The sequence below is a fragment of the Carcharhinus amblyrhynchos genome, unplaced genomic scaffold (assembly GCF_965287045.1).
Source record: "Carcharhinus amblyrhynchos unplaced genomic scaffold, sCarAmb.v2.hapA scaffold_76, whole genome shotgun sequence".
Classification (NCBI taxonomy): Eukaryota; Metazoa; Chordata; class Chondrichthyes; order Carcharhiniformes; family Carcharhinidae; genus Carcharhinus; species Carcharhinus amblyrhynchos.
In genome coordinates, this window is record NW_027649816.1 from 386611 (window position 1) to 406992 (window position 20382).

Here is a 20382-nt window from a genome sequence, read left to right on the forward strand (position 1 = left end):
CAGTCTATTCCTTTAAGTATTTTGGAGATTTCAATGAGATCAACTCTCAAATTTTGAAAACTTAGTGAAGACAGATCCAGTTTGCTCAAATTCTCTCCATGAGACAGTCTTGCCATCCCTGTAACAAGCCTGGTGCCCCTTTGTTGACTCACTTCTTGTTAGCCAACCAATCTTCTGTCTTACTTTTATACTCTACTTTCCGTTTGAGTCAACCCCTTGACCTTCCTTTACTGAATTCTAAACTACTCTCATTTGTTGTTTACTGTGGTCAATTTGTATGCCTCTTCCTTGGATCTGATACAAGGGAAATTGGAGATACTAAGTTATGGTTTGGCCACTTTTCCAGTTTTAATTTTACACTAGACAGGCATGGTGGTTTGTGGGCGACACAGTGATTAGTACTGCTGCCCCTCAGTGCCAGAGATCTGGGTTCAATTCCCAGCTTGGGTTACTGTCTGTGTGGAGTTTGCACATTCTTCGGCTGCTCTGGCTTCCTTCCATAGTCCAAAGATATGCGCATTAGATTGATTGGCTATGCTAAATTGACCCTAGTGTCAAGGGGTTAGCAAGGTAAATATGTGGGGTCACAGAGATTGGGCCTTGGTGGGATTGTGGTCGGTGCAGGCTTGATGGGCTGAATGGCCTCCTTCTGCTCTGTAGCGATTCAATGATTCTATTGTTGTGCCCTGAATTAAGTAAATCCATCAAGTATGACTACAGAAATGCTGGTCTGCTTCCTTAACGGATAAATCCCAATCATTATTCCTCACTCACTCCCTTTTCTCTTCAGCTGTGCAATTGGACCATTGACTTTGAATGCAAGCCTACTTGTGACACAAACAAATTAATTTTAAACATTTACTGCACTTTGAGGAGCTATCACCCTTATCCACAAGCTTCCACAAGTAACAATGAGAGAACTAACTAGATAATCTGCTTTTGATGCTCCAGTTAGAGTAACATTCTGATCTACACATGCATGCTATGATTCTGGTGGATTCACTGCTACAAATGTTCCTGTTTAGATGAATTAAGTGAAACAGATCCAGGTTTGCTGGTTTTTTGCAGGATTACTTGGAAGCCAAGCGGATTTCTTTCCCACGCTTTTATTTTCTCAGTAACAGTGAATTGTTGGATATCCTATCTCAAAGCAAAAACCACGAGGCTATCCGGGTAAGAACCACCAAAGCTGCAGTTTAAAGATTTCACTAATGATGGATTGATTGTATTTCTGTTCCCTTATGAGCAGAAGATTAAGGGTGAACTAATTGAGTGTTGAAGATGGATAGAAACTAATTCTTCTGTTGGAAATCCAGAGCAAAGCTATATTGTTAGAATGACAGCTGGATTGCTAATGTCAGGAAATATACTTTCAAACAAAGAGCCAATTGAAAAATGCCCAAACTCAGAATGATAGATTTATATCCGATTGGGGTACTTACGTGTAATGGACACAAAGCAGGTCAATGGATTTAAGATAAAAATTAGCTGTGACCTAACTGAATGACAGGTGAATGGCCTCCAATTGTTCTTATTGCTCCCTGGATATACATAGCAGCAGAAAAAACAATTACCACATCATTGCCGCCCCCATTTATACATGTAGAAGATATCATAAGAGAAACTATTAACCTGCCACAGCATGTCTGCCTCTCCCAAAAGTAGGGGGCATTTTTCTTTAGGTGCGCTTTGGCCTCAAATACATTCTATGGTCGTGAAGTCCACACATTCACCATCCTCTGGGTGAAGAAATTTCTCCTCACGTCAGTTCTAAAAGGTTTACCCCTCATCCTTAAACTCTGACCCCTAGTTCTGGACTCCCCCACCATTGGGAACATTCTTTCTGAATCTACCCTGTCTAACCCTGTTAGAATTTTATCAGTTTCTATGAGATTCCCTCTCACTCTACTAAACTCCAGTGAATATAATTCTAACCAACTTAGTCTCTCATATGATCTCATATGCCATCCCAGGAATCAGCCTGGTAAACCTTCGCTGTAGTCCCTCTATAGCAAGGACATCCTTCCTCAAATAAGGACACCAAAACTGCACACAACACTCAAGGTCTCACCAATGCCCAATACGATTGCAGCAAAACATTCCTATCCTTAAATTCTCTCGCTATGAAAGTCAACATACTATTTGCTTTCTCTACTGCCTGCTGTACCTGCGCACTTATTTTCAGCAACTGATACACGAGGACTCCAAGGTCTCACTGAGTATCCACCTCTCTCAATTTACACCCATTCAAAAAATAATCTGTCTTCCTATTTTTGCTACTAAAGTGGATAACCTTATGTTTATCCGCATTATACTGCATCTGCCATGCAGATCCCCACACTCAACTTGTGCAAAACACACTGAAGCATCTCTGCATCATCCTCACAGCTCACCCTCTCACACATTTAGCATCTCAAACTGTAGTAAGATATCACAAACTTTGGAACCACTTCAGATATTTTCTGACTCATCACTAGCCAGATCCTTTTCAGTACTGTGGTTTGAATGGACATTATCCTGTTTGAATCCCAGTTCCTTTTACTTCAGGCTTCCAGGAAACTCCTCTTCATTTTTCTAGTTCCTTTAAGTAGCTGTCCTTTATATCTATGGCACAGGCTTTCTTCACTATTATTCCATTGCATGGCATTTCTTCTAGCAAAGCTCGCTAGTTCCCTGTCACCAACTGCCCTGGCTTCTAGAGTGGGACTAATTGAACAGTTCTTTCAGTGGTTACAGAGGCATGATTGGTTAAATAGCCCCCTTCTGTGCTATTAATTTAAACACCCTCCAAACATTCTAGGCTAATGATAAGAACAGGAGCCAACTCCTTAATTCAGTCAACAGCCTCCTTTCATTTAACACATTAGGTACCAACTGAAACAGTTGCAATACTTTAACCTTTTTTCTGAATTTTAACTCTTAACTGAACATTAATTTTAATCATTTAACTGAAAATAGGCACTATCAAATGTAGGAAAAACCTGACCAGAAGTATTCCCGATGTACAGTCTACACTTGTGGTCTTATCTGAAGAATATCCTTTAGGGCACACTTCTTACAACAGGGGATTTCTATAGAATTTGTCACTGGAAACAAAGGACTGCGCATGTCTTTTATCTACAAATTCTTTCACTTGCTTCCAGAAGATTCTCTATCGTCCAACCAGTTGTGGAACTGGAAACTGATCACATGGTTCAAACAGACAATGAAATTACTTGTAAACAATGCTGTTATGCTTAGTTCAAATTGCATGTTTTTCACGTGAAGGCAATAAAATTCGGTGCTACCAAATCTACTTGAAAGTAAACAACTTCCCTTTTTGGTCAACACAGGATGCTTCAGGCCATAGTTCCTAGACCAGATCCGTGACTCAGAGTAACTTTTTGACCTGTATATGGTTTTAATTATAAATTGACCAACATTCCCAGCATACTTAACTCTCAGCCAGAATAGTCATTTTAAAGCCACTATTGTCGTTAAATCATCGTTAGAGCAGTTCTTTCTCCATCTACAATGCTGTAGCATATGAGAATCAAATGATGCAGTTAAGATCCTGACATGTCTTGAGTTTTGGGACTTTTTTGTAGTTTATGTAGCTTCCCGCAGTTTATTTATTTTTCAGATGCTTTTGATTTCAATTAACTGGCTAGTTGGACAGTCCTGGTAAAATTCTATATACTGAGACAGTAATTGATCCTTAATGAAAGCAGCTTTATGAATGAATGGGGAGATTCTCCCAAAAAACTTCTATGTGTCAAATTCATGTAAAAACTGGAATAAATCCCGCTAGTTTTTCCAGTGGGATTTTCAAAATGAGTCTCCTGCACTCTGTGCACTGCAGATTGCATTAGCGTGAATCATGCTAAAAATCAGTGGGTGGGGCCTGTTCCCGCTGGAGAGACCGGCAGCATAGCGCTGAGCGGGTCACTGCGCATGCGCCGGTCTGTCAGCGGTGAGATTGGTGCACGTGGCCCCTGTCTCCCGCTGGAGAGACCGGCAGCATAGCGCTGAGCGGGTCACTGCGCATGCGCCGGTCTGTCAGCGGTGAGATTGGTGCACGTGGCCCCTGTCTCCCGCTGGAGAGACCGGCAGCATAGCGCTGAGCGGGTCACTGCGCATGCGCCGGTCTGTCAGCGGTGAGATTGGTGCACATGGCCCCTGTCTCCCGCTGGAGAGACCGGCAGCATAGCGCTGAGCGGGTCACTGCGCATGCGCCGGTCTGTCAGCGGTGAGATTGGTGCACGTGGCCCCTGTCTCCCGCTGGAGAGACCGGCAGCATAGCGCTGAGTGGGTCACTGCGCATGCGCCGGTCTGTCAGCGGTGAGATTGGTGCACGTGGCCCCTGTCTCCCGCTGGAGAGACCGGCAGCATAGCGCTGAGTGGGTCACTGCGCATGCGCCGGTCTGTCAGCGGTGAGATTGGTGCACGTGGCCCCTGTCTCCCGCTGGAGAGACCGGCAGCATAGCGCTGAGTGGGTCACTGCGCATGCGCCGGTCTGTCAGCGGTGAGATTGGTGCACATGGCCCCTGTCTCCCTCCTGCTATTGTAAACCCCACTAGAGTGTAATACTCCGGGCAGTGGGGAAGAGGCTAGCCGCCTGAGGACTTCAATCCCAGGCCCACTAATTAGATTCAAATTGTATGGAAAGCAGCATCTACATAATTTATTCAGCTCCACACCGGTTTCTGGTGTGGAACTGACGGTGCCGGAAATCTGGAGATCGGAAAGTCACGGAGGCCGTGGTGCCCAGCAGGGAGTTCGTGAAACAGCCTCCACTTGGGTCTCCCAGCCCGCTGCGCTACCAAATCAATGCAGCGGCTGGGAGAATCATCCCCAGGTGATTTGTGTTACACTGACATTCACTGCCTGAATGGGTGGAAGCAGATTCAATAGCAACTTTCCAAAAATGGTTAGATAAATACATGAATAACTGCAGGACTATAGGGAAAAGGTTGGCTGTGAAATTTGCTAATGCCACAGATATGGTTCAGAAAATAAGTTGTGAAGACGATATAAGGAGACTACAAATGGACATAGATCTGGCAGGTGGAATGTAATGTGGAAGAATAAAGAGAAATACATTATCTAAATGATAAGAGATTGCGGAGCTGTGAGGTGCAAAGGGGTCTGCGTGTTTTAGCGTATGGCAAGTTATGAAGCAAGTTAAGAGGGTGCATTATTTATTGTGAACGAAGTTTAATACAAAACTAGGGAGATTATCTTCAATTATGCAGAACATTGGTGAAACAACATCTGGAGTTGTGAACATTATCAATCTCCTTACTTTAGAAAAAACATAAATGTGTCAGAAACAGTTTGGAGATGGTTTATGAAACTAATAGTGGATGGGTTGTATGGATAGGCTAGGACAGGCTTCAGTCCACTGAAGTTTAAATGAAGAAGAAGTGACTTTATTGAAATATCCAAGGGGTATTGATAGCTGGATGAGGAGTGAATGTTTCTGTTCGTGGGAGAGTCTAGGGTCATTGATTAAAATTAATCTGTCAACCATTTAATTCAAGATGAGGAGAGATGTTTCTCTCAGAAGGTTGTGAGTCTTTGAACTTCTCTTCCTCAAAGGGCAGTAGAAACAGTCTTTGAATATTTTTGAAGATGAGGTGGGGGTGAAGGGTTACTGGGGGCAGGTGGGAATGTGGTGTTGAAGATACAAACAGATCAGCTGTGAATGACAGAACATTGAATGATAGAGGTCTGTAAAATAATGAGGGACACAGATCAGCTAGATAGTCAATATCTTTTCCCAAAGGTAGGGGAGTCTAAAACTGAAGGGCATAGGTTTAAGGTGAGAGATACAAAAATATCCAAAGGGGCAATTTTTTCCACACAGAGGGTAGTGAGTGTCTGGAACGAGCTGCTAGAGGTAATAGTAGAGGTGGGTATAATTTTATCTTTTAAAAAGCACTTAGACAGTTACATGGGTAAGATGGGCTTAGAGGGATATGGGCCAAATGCAGACAATTGGGATTATCTTAGGGGTTTTAAAAAAAGGACGGCATGAACAAGTTGGGCCAAAGGACCTGTTTCCATGCTGTAAACCTCTATGACTCTATAATGGACTTGAAGGACCGAGTGACCGATTCCTAATTAGTATATTGGTAACGGGAGAGTGAGAGTGATCAGATAACCCTTTCAAGGAGCTGCTACGTTGATGATTCACATTGTCTTGGGTACTTACCATTCTATGATTTCCCTCATAGAAAGTTGGAAAATGGCATCCCCAAAAGGAGATCTTAATGGGTGGGTTTAGCTATATGAATTGTCATATTGATTTCTGCATTGTTTGTGTAGCCTCATTTGGCCAAATGCTTTGAGAACATCAGATCTCTGGAAATCTTCAAGCAAGCAACCAGACCTCCCATTGTAGTGATGATCAAGTCTGCAGAAAATGAAAATCTTCCCATGTCGAGGTACCAACTATGTTAACAGATACACTTATTCTGATTTGCATGAATGACTTGATCTTTATTCCCCTTAAGTTTGGGCTTACATGATTAAAAACCAAGGAGCCAGAGAATGTTACAGCTCAGAAAGAAGCTATTTGGCTCATCACATCTATGCTGAATTTGAAAGTAACAACTAGGGTAAAAAGGATCTGCTGACCTCTCTGAGCTACATCTGGGTGTGAACTGCAGAATTGTCACCCCAGCCAAAGTGCTTCATGTACAATAAATAATCTGCTTATTTACCTCTTGTGTATCTCGCTGTAATACTGGATGTCTTCCACCTTTATTCATCCTTTAGCTCCTGGAATTAACCTTGAAGGAGCACACCTACACTATTCCTGTCCCACGACAGCTGGTTGCTGTCTTCTTCCAAGTGCCTCTCCACCCCCTGCATCATATCCTGTACACAGGAGCACACAGTCACTACAAAAATACCACCTCATCCTCAATTATCAAGATCCCTTTTAACCAGACAACCTTATAATGCCAGGACATACTGTCAGAGGGTGCAATGTTTATCGTTAAATATTCTCTTGATTCATCATTATCAGTAAGTTTCTGAAAACAGTGTTGTCAACATACTTAATTTTCTTTCCTGCAACATCTAATTGCCATTTAATTTGTGAAGTTGTTGCTGAGGAAGCTATTCTTTGATTCGATGGGGAAAATTAGTTTTAGCTTTGCATTAATTTTTAACATTCCCAGAGAAAAAACCCAAATTGCCATATCCCAGCGGATGTCCTGATGACAGTGATTCTTGTTAACTTGTTTTGTGCAGGAATATTCGAATCCGGGGTCCTATTGAACAATGGCTGGGAAATGTGGAAACTGCCATGTTTGAGTCTGTGAAAACGTAAGTGATTGGAAATTGGAGCAGGGCCAAAACTATGGGGCAAGGGCCGTGTGTGAGTACACAGGCCATGTCAGTGCAGATGGCACACCATATCCATACCGTCATCTGATCGCAATAGCCAGCATTATGTAACGGTTAGATCCCATCCGAGAATTCAGCATAATTTAGGCACCCAGCTTCTTCTAAAGAGGAAATGCATTCTGGATGCCTTTAGAAGTGATCAGAGGGATGAAGGAGGGTGTCACTGTGAGTGAGGAAGATAAAGGGCCTGAGGAACCTTCATACTTGCAGTTGACCACCAGATTTGAGGTCCTTGCAGACTGAACGGATGAGGACAGGGGCTGCAGTGTGGATGAATGAACTGAGCGTGGCAGCACGCTACAGGAAGTTATTCAAGTGGTGGAGGAGTTAATAAGAACAGATAGGGCAATAGACAGATCTCTGCAGCGGAGAGTCTGAGTCTGTAAGGTTGTGCTATTTACCTGGTGCAAGGACTAGGGACATCAATTCAGTGTTGGAGAGGAATGTTTCAGTTTAAATGACTGTTCATGGGCCTATGTTCACTTTGGCCTCTCTGTTCCTTTTTATACATTTAAAGAAGCTCTTGCTGTCCATTTTCATATTACTTGTTAGTTTACCCTCATAGTTTATCTCCTCCCTCTTTATTATGTTTTGTTAATCTTTTGTTGGTTTTTAAAACTTTCCCGTCCTCTGAACTACCATTAATCTTGTTTTTCCTTTCAGTTTAATACTACACTTAACACAGAAACACAGAAAATAGGAGCGAGAGTGGGCCATTCTGCCCTTCAAGTCTGCTCCCCCATTCATTATAATCATGACTGATCTTCCAACTCAATAGCCTGATCCCGCTTTCCCCCCATATTCCTTGATCCTTTTTGGCCTCAGTTGCTTTCTGTGGTAGCAAGTGCAAAGGCTTACCACTCTCTGGGTGAAAAAATTTCTCCTCATCTCTGTCCTAAAATATATTCTTAGACTGTGATTCCTGGTTCTGGACACCCTACCATTGAGAACATCCTTCCTGCATCTACCCTGTCTAACCCTGTTAGAATTTTATGGGTTTCTATAAGATCCCCCTCATTCTTTTGAACTCCAGCCAATATAATCCTAACTAACTCAATCTTTCCTCATATGTCAGTCCCACCATCCCAGAAATCAGCCTGGGCATCCAGGCTGTGGCCTTCATGATTACCAGGAGTATTTAAATTCCCCTAGCCCACCGGTTAGTTGTACGATCATTTAATGACTTTGTGTATTGTTGGGTTCTTGGTAAATCCCAATGAAATACCTTGTTTGGGAATGAAACTCATGTGGAAACAGTTGCTATAAAAGATAGCAAGCTTTTACTGGAGTGACATGAAATCTCTTCCCCCCACTCTGATCAGGAAGTAAACCTTTGATGCACTCCCTCTATAACAAGAATATCCTTCCTCAGATAAGAAGACGAAAGCTGTACGCACTACTCCAGCCATGCCTTTACCAACGCTCTGTATGCTTTGAACAATTGCAACAACTTCCTTGGTTAACTCGGTAGATTTTTCCCTTCCCAGAATTCTTCTTCATCACCAGGATATATCTTTGTTATGAACTATTTGCATAAAAGTCTGTCATTGCTGATCAACTGTCTTTCCTGCTAAACTCCTTTCCTAGCCAATTCTGTCCTCATTCTTTTATAATTAACTTTAAAAACCATAAAAAGTAGGAACAGGAGTAGGCCGTTCGAACCTGCTCCGCCGTTCAACAGGATCATGGCTGATCTGACATCATTTGCGTCTACTTTCCCGCCCTTTCCTTGATTCTGGTACTGATCAAAAATCTATCTCAACCTTAAACATACACAAGGACTCTGTCCCCACAGCTCTCTATGGCAAAGAGTTCCAAAGACTCTCAACACTCAGAGAGGAGAAATTCTTCCTCATCTCAGTTTTAAATTGATGCCCCTTTATTCTGAGTCTTTGCCCTCTGGTCCTAGACCCTCCCATCAGGTAAAACATCTTCGTAGCATTTACCCTGTCAAACCCCTCAAGAATCCTATATGCTCCAATGAAATCACCTCTCATTCTTCTAAATTCCAATGACTAAAGACCCAACCTGTTTACCTTTCCTCTTAAAATAATCCCTCCATACCAGGGATCACCTTAGTGAGCCTTCATCTGAACTGCCTCCAACAAAGTAATATCTTTCCTTAAATAAGGGACCTTAACTGCTCACAGAACTCTAGATGTGGTCTTACCTGTACCTTGTACAGTTGCAGCAAAACTTCCATACTCTTACACTCCACCCATCCATCCTCTTCAATTTGCCCCATTTATTAACCAGAGGCTGTCCACATTCCTCTGATCATTATTGTTCTTTAGTCTGCAATTTAAATAAGCCATTATTTATAAAAAGGAAGAGGCTGGCTAGGGTGAACGTTGGACCCTTAGAGGATGAGAGGGGGGACTTAGTGGTAGGGGATGGGGAAATGGCTGAGGTCTTGAATAACTTTTTTGTTTCGGTCTTCACGGAGGAGGACGTGAATAATTTGCCGGGTGTTAGAGATGGAAAGGTGGTAGGACTGGAGAGCCTGAATGACATTATTGTTACTAGAGAGGCGGTGCTCGACAGACTGGAGGGACTGATTGTGGACAAGTCCCCAGGACCGGATGGAATGCATCCGAGGGTTCTGAAAGAAATGGCGGAGGTGATAGTGGATGCCTTGGTGGTTATTTTCCAGACGTCGCTGGATTCCGGGGAAGTGCCGGAAGATTGGAAAACGAATGTTACGCCGTTGTTTAAGAAGGGTGGCAGGCAAAAGGCGGGGAATTATAGGCCGGTTAGCTTAACGTCTGTTGTAGGTAAAATGTTAGAATCCGTCATCAAGGAGGAAATAGCAAGGCATGTTGAGGGGAATTGCTTGATAGAGCAGACGCAGCACGGTTTCGTTAAGGGGAAGTCGTGTCTGACAAATTTATTGGAGTTCTATGAGGATGTGCCTAGGGCGGTGGATAGAGGAGAGCCGGTGGATGTGGTCTTTCTTGATTTTCAGAAGGCGTTTGACAAGGTACCTCACAAGAGGTTATTGCAGAAGGTAAGGGGGCATGGAGTTGGGGGTAGGGTGTTAGCGTGGATAGAGGATTGGTTGTCAAATAGGAGACAGAGAGTGGGGGTCAATGGGTGCTATTCGGATTGGCGGATGGTGACTAGTGGAGTGCCCCAGGGGTCGGTGCTGGGGCCTCAGCTATTTACCATTTATATAGATGATCTGGAGGAGGGAACCGAGTGTATGGTGTCGAAATTTGCTGATGACACCAAGATTGGTGGAACGGCAAATTGTGCGGAGGGTGCGGAGAGTCTGCAGAAGGATCTAGATAGGCTGGGCGAATGGGCCAGGAAATGGCAAATGGAATTAAATGTTGGCAAGTGCGAGGTGGTCCACTTTGGTAGGAATAATGGTAGGAAGGACTATTACTTATGTGGCGAAAAACTGCAGCATGCGACGGTGCAGAGGGACCTCGGGGTCCTTGTGCATGAGTCGCAAAAACCCAGCCTGCAGGTGCAGCAGGTGGTCAGGAAGGCTAATGGGATGCTGGCCTTCATAGCGAGGGGGATTGAATATAAAAGTAGGGAGGTCTTGCTGCGGCTGTATAGGGCATTGGTGAGGCCGCAGCTGGAGTACTGTGTGCAGTTTTGGCCGCCGCACTTACGCAAGGATATTTTGGCCTTGGAGGGAGTGCAGAGGAGGTTTACTAGGCTGATACCGAAGTTGAGGGGGTTGAGCTATGAGGAGAGGCTGAATAAACTAGGCTTGTACTCGTTAGAGTTTAGAAGAATGAGGGGAGATCTCATTGAGACGCATAAGATGATGAATGGGATGGATAGGATAGAGGTGGAGAGACTCTTCCCGCTCAGAAAGGACAGTAGGACTAGGGGGCACAGCTTCAAGATAAAGGGGGGCGGTTTAGAACAGAGTTGAGGAGGAACTTCTTCACTCAAAGGGTGGGAATCTCTGGAATTCTCTGCCCGTTGAAGTGGTGGAGGCTGCCTCGCTAAATATTTTTAAGATGCGGGTTGATGGGTTTTTGATAAGTGAGGGGATTAAGGGTTATGGGGAGAGGGCGGGAATGTGGAACTGAGCCACGACAGATCAGCCATGATCTTATTGAATGGCGGGGCAGGCTCGAAGGGCTAGATGACCTACTCCTGCTCCTATTTCTTATGTTCTTATATTCTTATTTGTGAAGAAAAAACCCCAAATTTCTCAGGGCGATTCACACAGCAATAGGTCTGGTACAATATAATTAGTCTGTTCTGTGAGCATATCCATAGTCAGCCATGTCTGTAGCTCTGAGGTCTGAAATACTGATATTTCTTTTTGATTGTTAATCTAGGCATCTCCAGATAGGAATTAACACCTGGAAGTCAACACAGTTTAAAGAGTGGGTGCTGTCTCATCCAGGGCAGGTGGTCCTCACTGTGGTAAGCAGAGTTTTTCTTTGCTCCCTGAATTCCTGATCTCCTTTCTTCGCCCACCCCACCCTATGGGTCAGATGAGAGTCACGGGCTGATGTGGAATTGAGATTAGGAAAGCTCTGAGCACAGTTTCACATTGGCTGCCCCCAGCCAGTGCAGAAGATTGAACATGATTCGAAGCCCTTGCACCCTGGAGCAGTGTTATGGAAAAACTTGCTTCCTGCCACTACCCATTTGCGTCTGAAACAAATACTTCTGAATCTGGAGATTCCACCTTCAGTTGTGCAGGACTTTAAATTCGCCATAGCTCACTGTCAAAACCTTGCCTTATCTTTGACTTTCATAAAGTGCTCAATTTTCAGTCCTGTTTAGTGTCGATTCATTCAGTGACTTTGTTTATTATTGGGTTCTTGTTAAATCCTAGTGGAATACCTTGTTTGGGAACAAAACTCATGTGGAGACAGTTACTATAAAAGATAGCAAGCTTTAATGCTTTTATTGGGGTGACGCGAAATCTCTTGCCCCCACTCAGGTCAGTGATCGTACAGCTGACTAGTGGGCTATGGGAATTTAAATACTTCTGGTAATTATGAAGGCCTGATGTGGAGATGCCGGCATTGGACTGGGGAAAACACAGTAAAAAGTCTGACAACACCAGGTTTAAGTCCAACCGATTTATTTGATAGTAAAATTTACTATCAAATAAATTGGTTGGACTTAAACCTGGTGTTGTCAGACTTTTTACTGTAATTATGAAGGCCACAGCCTGGGTGCCCAGCTCTGGGAATATCTGCTGCCATAAAGGCAAAAAGATGTTGGTTCAGCTCGCTGACAAAGACTACACTTTCAGTTGGTGTGATGCTGGTAAACTCACAGTGCTGTGATGAAGAAAGTTCTGGAATTTTGACCTAGTGACAATGAAGGAAAAATGAATATAATATTAGACAAACTAATGGGACTAAATGCAGGTAAGTCCCTGGCCCTAAGAACTTGCATCCTCAGATCCTAAAAGAAGTAGCCACAGAGATAATGGATGCATTGGTTGTAATTTTCCAGAAATCCTGGTGGCACAGTGCCATAATGGTGAGTGGAACGGTGGCACCGTGGTGGGCAGTATGGTGGCACAATGCTTAGCGCTGCTGCTTCACAGTGCCAGCGACCCAGGTTCAATTCTGGCCTTGGGTGACTGTGTGGAGTTTGCATGTTCTCCCTGTGTCTGCATGGGTTTTCTCTGCATCCTCTAATTTTCTTCCACAATCCAAAGGTGTGCAGGTTAGGTTGCTTGATGTGCTAAATTAACTCTTAATATCCCAAGATATAGGCTAAAGGGATTGGTGGTGTAGATTTACATGGTTAAGGGATAAGCCTGGGTAAGGGATAGTGCAGACTCGATAGACCTAAAGGCCTCTTCTTGCACTATAGAACATAGAACACTACAGCACAAACAGGCCCTTCGGCCCACGAGTTGCGCCGATCACATCAACACCTACCAACCTACAGACCTATCTATAACCCTCAATCTCATTAAACCCCATATACTCATCCAGAAGTCTTTTAAAAGACCCCAGCGAGTTCGCCTCCACCACCACTGACGGCAGCCGATTCCATTCACTCACCACCCTCTGAGTGAAAAACTTACCCCTAACATCACTTCTGAACTTCCCTCCCTGCACCTTAAATCTGTGTCCTCTCGTAGCAACCATTTCAACCCGGGGAAATAGCCTCTGAGAGTCCACCCTATCTATTCCTCTCAACATTTTGTAAACTTCTATCAGGTCGTCTCTCAACCTTCGTCTCTCCAGGGAAAAGAGACCCAGCTCCCTCAACCTAACTTCATAAGGCATGCCTCCCAGTCCAGGCAACATCCTTGTAAATCTCCTCTGTACCCTCTCAATAGCTTCTACATCTTTCCTATAGTGAGGCGACCAGAACTGCGCACAATACTCTAAATGAGGCCTGACAAGGGTCTTATAAAGTTGCAGCATTACCTCCCGACTCCTAAACTCAATCCCTCGATTAATGAAGGCCAGTACACCATACGCCTTCTTGACCACCTCCTCCACCTGCGAGGCCGATTTAAGAGTCCTGTGGACCCGGACCCCAAGATCCTTCTGCTCTTCAACACTACTCAGACTTCTGCCCTTGATAGTGTACTCGTTCATCCCGTTGGTTCTGCCAAAATGGACGACTACACATTTATCCGCGTTGAAGTCCATCTGCCACTTCTCCGCCCAGTCCTGCATCCTATCTATGTCCTGCTGCAACTTTTGCCATCCTTCCAGACCATCCACAACACCACCGACCTTAGTGTCATCAGCGAACTTACTTACCCATCCCTCCACTTCCTCATCCAGGTCATTTATGAAAATGACAAACAACAAGGGTCCCAGAACAGATCCTTGAGGCACTCCGCTGGTGACTGACCTCCATTCAGAAAAAGCCCCATCCACAACCACTCTCTGCCTTCTGCAGGCAAGCCAGTTCTGAATCCACAAGGCCAAAGGCCCTTGGATCCCATGCCCTCTCACCTTCTCAAGAAGTCTTGCATGGGGGACCTTATCAAACGCCTTGCTGAAGTCCATGTACACCACGTCCACGGCACTTCCTTCGTCAATGTGTTCAGTCACATTATCGAAGAACTCAACTAGGCTTGTAAGGCACGACCTGCCCTTGACAAATCCATGCTGACTATTCCTGATCATGTCAAACCTCTCCAAATGTTCGTAAATCTTGTCCCTCAGAAGCCTCTCCATCAGCTTACCAACCACAGAGGTCAGACTCACCGGTCGGTAATTTCCCGGGCTATCTCTGTTCCCTTTCTTGAAAATAGGAACTACATTCGCAATCCTCCAATCCTCCGGAACCACTCCCGTCCCCATTGACGACGCAAAGATCATCGCCAGGGGCTCTGCAATCTCTTCCCTCGCCTCCCACAGTATCCTGGGGTACATCCCATCTGGTCCAGGCGACTTATCTACCTTGATAGAATTCAAAAGTTCCAACACATCCTCCTCCTTAATATTCACGTACTCAATCTTTTCCATCTGCTGCAAATCCATAACAAAATTTCCCAGATCAGCTTGCACTGTGAATACTGAGGCGAAGTACTCGTTAAGCACCTCTGCCATTTCTTCTGGTTCCACACAAACCTTTCCCCCCTCACCTTTTATAGGTCCTATCCCTTCTCTTCTTATCCTTTTACCTTTCACATATTTATAGAAGGCCTTGGGATTCTCCTTAATCTTACCCGCCAAGGTCTTCTCATGACCCCTTCTGGCTCTCCTAATTTTCCTTTTAAGTTCCTTCCTACAGTCCTTATACTCCTCAAGATCTTTAACATCTCCTAATTCCCTGAACCTCTTGTACACCTTCCTTTTCCTCCTGACTAGGTTCAACACAGCCTTTGTGCACCACGGTTCCTGCGACCTACCAAAACCCCCTTGTCTCATTGGAATGTTGTCATTCAGAGCTCCAGACACACATTCCTTGAATATCTGCCACCTTCCTTCGGTACTTTTCCCTAAGAACGCCTCCTTCCAGTTTATTTGTCCAAGTAACTTCCTGACTTCTTCGTATCTCCCCTTACCCCAGACAAACACCTTCCTAGCCTGCCTGATCCTATCTCGTTCCAATGCAATTGTGAAGGAGATAGAATTATGGTCACCATTTCCAAGATGCTCTCCTACCGAAAGATCCATCACCTGCCCTGGTTCATTCGCCAGTACCAGGTCAAGTACAGCCTCTCCCCTCGTAGGCTTATCCACATACTGTGTCAGGAAACCTTCCTGAACACACCTAACAAACTCCTCCCCATCCAAACCCCTTACCCTAGGGATATTCCAGTCGATGTTTGGGAAATTGAAGTCTCCCATCACGACAACTCTGTTATTAAAACATCTCTCCAGAATCTGTTTCCCTATTTGCATTTCAACTTCCCTGTCACTATTGGGTGGCCTATAGAATACACCCAGCAAAGTTTTCGACCCTTTGCTGTTTGTAACTTCCACCCACAGAGATTCTGTAGACAGTCCCTCCACAACATCCTCTTTCTCTGCAGCCATGACACTGTCCCTGATCAACAGTGCCACTCCACCACCCCTTCTGCCACCCTCCCTGTCCTTCCTGAAGCACCTGAAGCCTGGCACCTGAAGTACCCAGTCCTGTCCCTGAGACATCCAAGTCTCCGTAATGGCCACCACATCACAATCCCAAACAGCAATCCACGCCCTAAGCTCATCTACCTTATTCACTACACTCCTTGCATTAAAATATATACACTTCAGCCCCTATAGGGATTCTCTAATTGAGAGGACAGATGGGCCTCAGTTTGTCTGAAAGATAGCATTTATAACAGTGCACCTCTCTCTTAGTGTGACATTGGACTAACACATTGGATTCAATTCTCAAGTCTGTAGAATGGGATATGAATCTATGACCTTATGGTTCCAATGGGTGAATCCAATCATTGAAGCGTGGCTGATTCTTAAAGTTTTGCATGGGTGTGTCTCGTTACTTTCCTTTGGGAAGACTGTGACCCAATGTCCTCTCAGGCTGCATGAACTCATTTGAACTTTTAAATTCACCTGGGACTGATGCTGAGAGCTGAACAATAGTGGCATTGCTTAAAGTTTGGACGCCGAGTTGATTTAAAGATGTCCCTTTTCTATGTTGCATTGGGACTCAGCATCCCAATCCTGCCCATTTGCCCTGACACTAACCCCATCAACTCAGGTAGGAGATCACCTGAAGTCTGGGTTTGTTTCCCAGGACCCTATTGCTTCAGACTGATGTGGTAGTGACCCCCTTCATCTCATCTTGTTGCTATTTGAATTTACATAGCACCTAAACTTTGGAAGAAATATTAACAAATATTCAAATGAGATTAGACTAATTGAAAATTAACCAGCCAATTTAATTAATATACTGTTAAGATCCAGGTCAGAACCAAAAGGTGTTTTGTGAAGTTAACCAAGAACTTAAATTTTACATTTGATTTTTGGCATTGGTGACTATAAGGTGTTTCACTCTAGGTAAGATTCAAGTGACACATTTCATCAAAGAAAGTTTATTTAAGAACACAGTTAACATATAACTCAAATAATTAGCATAACTTTTACCAATTACAAGACCTAAACATGACCCAGTATAACTCCTAATAACTAGCTACCTCTGTTGTTCCAAGTTAAACGTTAAACACCATCCCACAGACATACACCGTTCTGCAGACTTAGCACAAAAAACAAGTTTGCCCATATGATACTAAATCTTCAGCTTTGTAACAACTGTGGACAGAAATCCAGGCCAGCTGTTTGCAAAGAAGGATAACCTCAAAATAGCTAAACTTCAGAGAGGTAAACTTAATCCCGGGCAGCTTCCAAAAACAGCCACAGAGAGAAAAAAACTCCAACTCCAGAGAGAGGAAAAAGCATTGTTGCTTCTCTCCAGAATATCCCAAATTAAAAGTAGCATTACACACCAGTAAATTCCTAAACCAATTAGCTCAATCTTGAATGAGAATTCTGTCCCTACATGGCAGATTGTAAATCAGCACAGACAGGGAAGGAGGATGGTGTGGGAGCTGGTGGATGTACTGAGGGCAGAAGACAAGATGTTTTCATCGAGAATTTTATAAGAGCTGGGTCTGGATGTGATAAGGGTATCAGCAGTAGATGGGTTGGGTAGGACAGAAACAGGTAGTATTACAGAGAGGATGGGTTTGAAAGCACTGCTCAGGGTTAAACAGTGACTGCCCCGTAATGGTCTGGATGAGGTGCGTTGAATATGGCGCAGTGGCACAGTGGTTAGCGCTGCTGACTCACTGCGCCAGGGTCCCAGGTTTGATTCCCAGCTTGGGTCACTCTCTGTGTGGAGTTTGCATGTTCTCCCCATGTCTGCGTGGGCTTCCTCTGGGTGCTCCAGAAGGCGTACTGGTTAGGTGGATTGACCCGAACAGACACTGGACTGTGGTGACTAGGGGAATTTCACAGTAACTTCATTGCTGTGTTAATGTAAGCCTTACTTGTGACTAATAAATAAACTTTACAATGCTAATTTTTGCTTGTGTCTAAATTAGTTTCAAACAGTGGTCCAGAATTGGTGGATTGATTTGAAATGGGTACATCACTCACAGTTACATTTTAGAACATAGAACATTACAGCGTAGTACAGGCCCTTCAGCCCTCAATGTTGCGCCAACCAGTGGAACCAATCTAATGACCCTCTAACCTAAACTATTCCAATGTTATCCATATGCCTATCCACTGATCATTTGAACGCTCTTAAAGTTGGTGAGTCCACAATTGCTGCAGGCAGGGCATTCCACGCCCTTACTACCCTCTGAGTAAAGAACCTACCTCTGACATCTGTCCTATAACTATCACCCCTCAATTTAAAGCTATGTCCCCTTCTATTTTGGGTGTAAAATATGCTGCATTGTCACCATTAACGAGCCAGAGTGCTGTCAGAGACACCTCCTATTGCCCTCTATCTGCAGAGACAGAGGTGCCCAGATTGTGCACCTAATAAATGCTGCTGTAGTATTTCTTTAAGCAGACCAGTGGGTCAGTAATGTTTATATGACTTATTAACTGTCAATTTCAAACAATGGGAGCACTTTGAGATTCACAATGATTAATGAGCCTCAGCCTTTTAATCAGACCTCACTGCATTGTGTAAAGTTTAAAAAGCAACTTTCAAACAACTTCTGAGTGCTTGATTCATTGTTGCTTGTATGACTTGTGCCTGTTGCTGTTCTCTATAGAGCTATGTCTGTCAGTCCCCTCGAAAGCTTGTGAGTATATTATCAAATAAATAGGTTGGACTAAAACCTGGTGTTGTCAGACTTTTTACTGTGTTTACGCCAGTCCAACGCCGGCATACCCACATCAATCCTTGGCTCAGGAGGATAAACTGGTCCAGATAGGACACCTCCTTAATGTCACTACTAGCACACTGGGCCCTTTAAGAAGACATGGTAAATTCTGTGAATGAGTGTCCCAGTTTCAGGTTTCATTGAGATCTTTCTTTTGTCCTCGAGGTAAAAGGTCACAGGATCATACAGCACAGAACAAGTCTATGCTGTTAACTCTACTCCACTGCTCGATCCTTATTTTCTCTGGAGAGTTATCATCTTTGAATGTTTACCAGCTCCCTTTTGAGAGTCACATTGACTCTGCTTTCACTGGCTGAACAGAGTGCAGCAGAACAGGATTGCTAATGCAGTCCACAGGAAATGTTGGGGGGGTTGGAAATGTTTGACAGGAAAATCTTCCTGGTGTGAATGTATTTGTTTTTTGTGTTTGTTGATGCAGAGTCAGATAATGTTCAACCGTGACTGTGAGAAGTGTTTCAGTGGAAGCAAGCCCCACAGCCAGTTGCAGGATGCCCATCAGGTGCTGATGAGAAGGCTGGATGGATTGGCAGAACTCATGTCCAGGCCTCTGCGAGCTTTCCAGGAAACTGTGTTGGAAACTCTACTGACCATTAATGTGCACTGTCGTGATATACTGAGTGAGCTAATTGCTAAGAAGATCTTCAAAGCTGATGACTTTGAATGGACCAGGTAATACCTTGCCTCAGGTGAATACCTGAAAGGTATTGTTCCAGGCAAATGCATTGATGCCTCAGAATGTTTGTCCCCATTATCAGTAGTTGGCCATAAGCAGACAGGATTTAGGAACAGGAGCAGGCCATTCAGCCCTTCAAGCATGCTCACCATTCAGTCAGATCATGGCTTAATCCACTTTCCTCTCTGCCCCACTGTAACCTTTGACTACGTCTGAACACACAAATTAGAAGCAGGAGTAGGCCATGCAACCCTTTGAGCCTGACACATCAGATTCAATCTGGCATTCTGGTGTGATTTAAAGTTTAAAGACTAGTTAGTGGGCTCCTGTGGCTCCTGTAGGTGGGTCTCGTGCAGCTGGGGCACAGGATACAACAGACAAAAAGGCAATAACTGTCTAGCACCATCACCAAGGACATTAACAGAATGCTACCCACCAGCACGGTGGCACAGTGGTTAGCACTGCTGCTTCACAGCGCCAGGGACCCAGGTTCAATTCCAGCCTTGGGTCATTGTCTGCATGGGGTCTGCACATTCCCCCTGTGTCAGCGTGGGTTTCCTCCGAGAGCTCCAGTTTCCTCCCATGCTCCAAAGATGTGCGGGTTAGGTTGATTGGCCATGCTAAATTGACCCTTAATGTCAGGGGATTAGCAGGGTAGATACTTGGGGTGACAGAAATATAGCCTGGGTAGGATTGTTGTCAGTGCAGGTTTGATGGACTGAATGGCCTTGTTCTGCACTGTAAAGTTTCTATGATCCTTCTAGGATAATGGAACTTGGGGAGAGCAGATCCATGCCTGATACCAATCTGGGATTACCAACTCTTGTAGGATTTATTCCTCGAGGTTTTAGCATATGAACCTCCACTTGCAGTTGCCCCTCCTCCAATTCCTTGTTAATGGTCATCCAATATATCCATCATCATAATGGACTAAACATCCCCACCCCACCCTACCTTGCTGTCGTTGGATCAGCATAGGAGCAGGAGCAGTCCATTTGGTTGCTGAGCCTGCTGCACCCATTCAGGAAGA

At 44.3% G+C, this 20382-nt stretch overlaps 1 protein-coding gene across 1 annotated transcript in view; it reads left to right on the forward strand.

The window, feature by feature from the left end:
* Positions 1-20382, forward strand: part of LOC145337798 (dynein axonemal heavy chain 6-like) — a 785492-nt gene that overhangs the window by 224002 nt on the left and 541108 nt on the right. The window contains exons 21-25 of the mRNA XM_080182651.1: positions 1069-1173; positions 6310-6428; positions 7243-7317; positions 11706-11793; positions 19098-19348. Of these exons, the coding sequence (XP_080038777.1) occupies positions 1069-1173; positions 6310-6428; positions 7243-7317; positions 11706-11793; positions 19098-19348 (638 nt within the window). The remainder of the gene's footprint in view (positions 1-1068; positions 1174-6309; positions 6429-7242; positions 7318-11705; positions 11794-19097; positions 19349-20382) is intronic.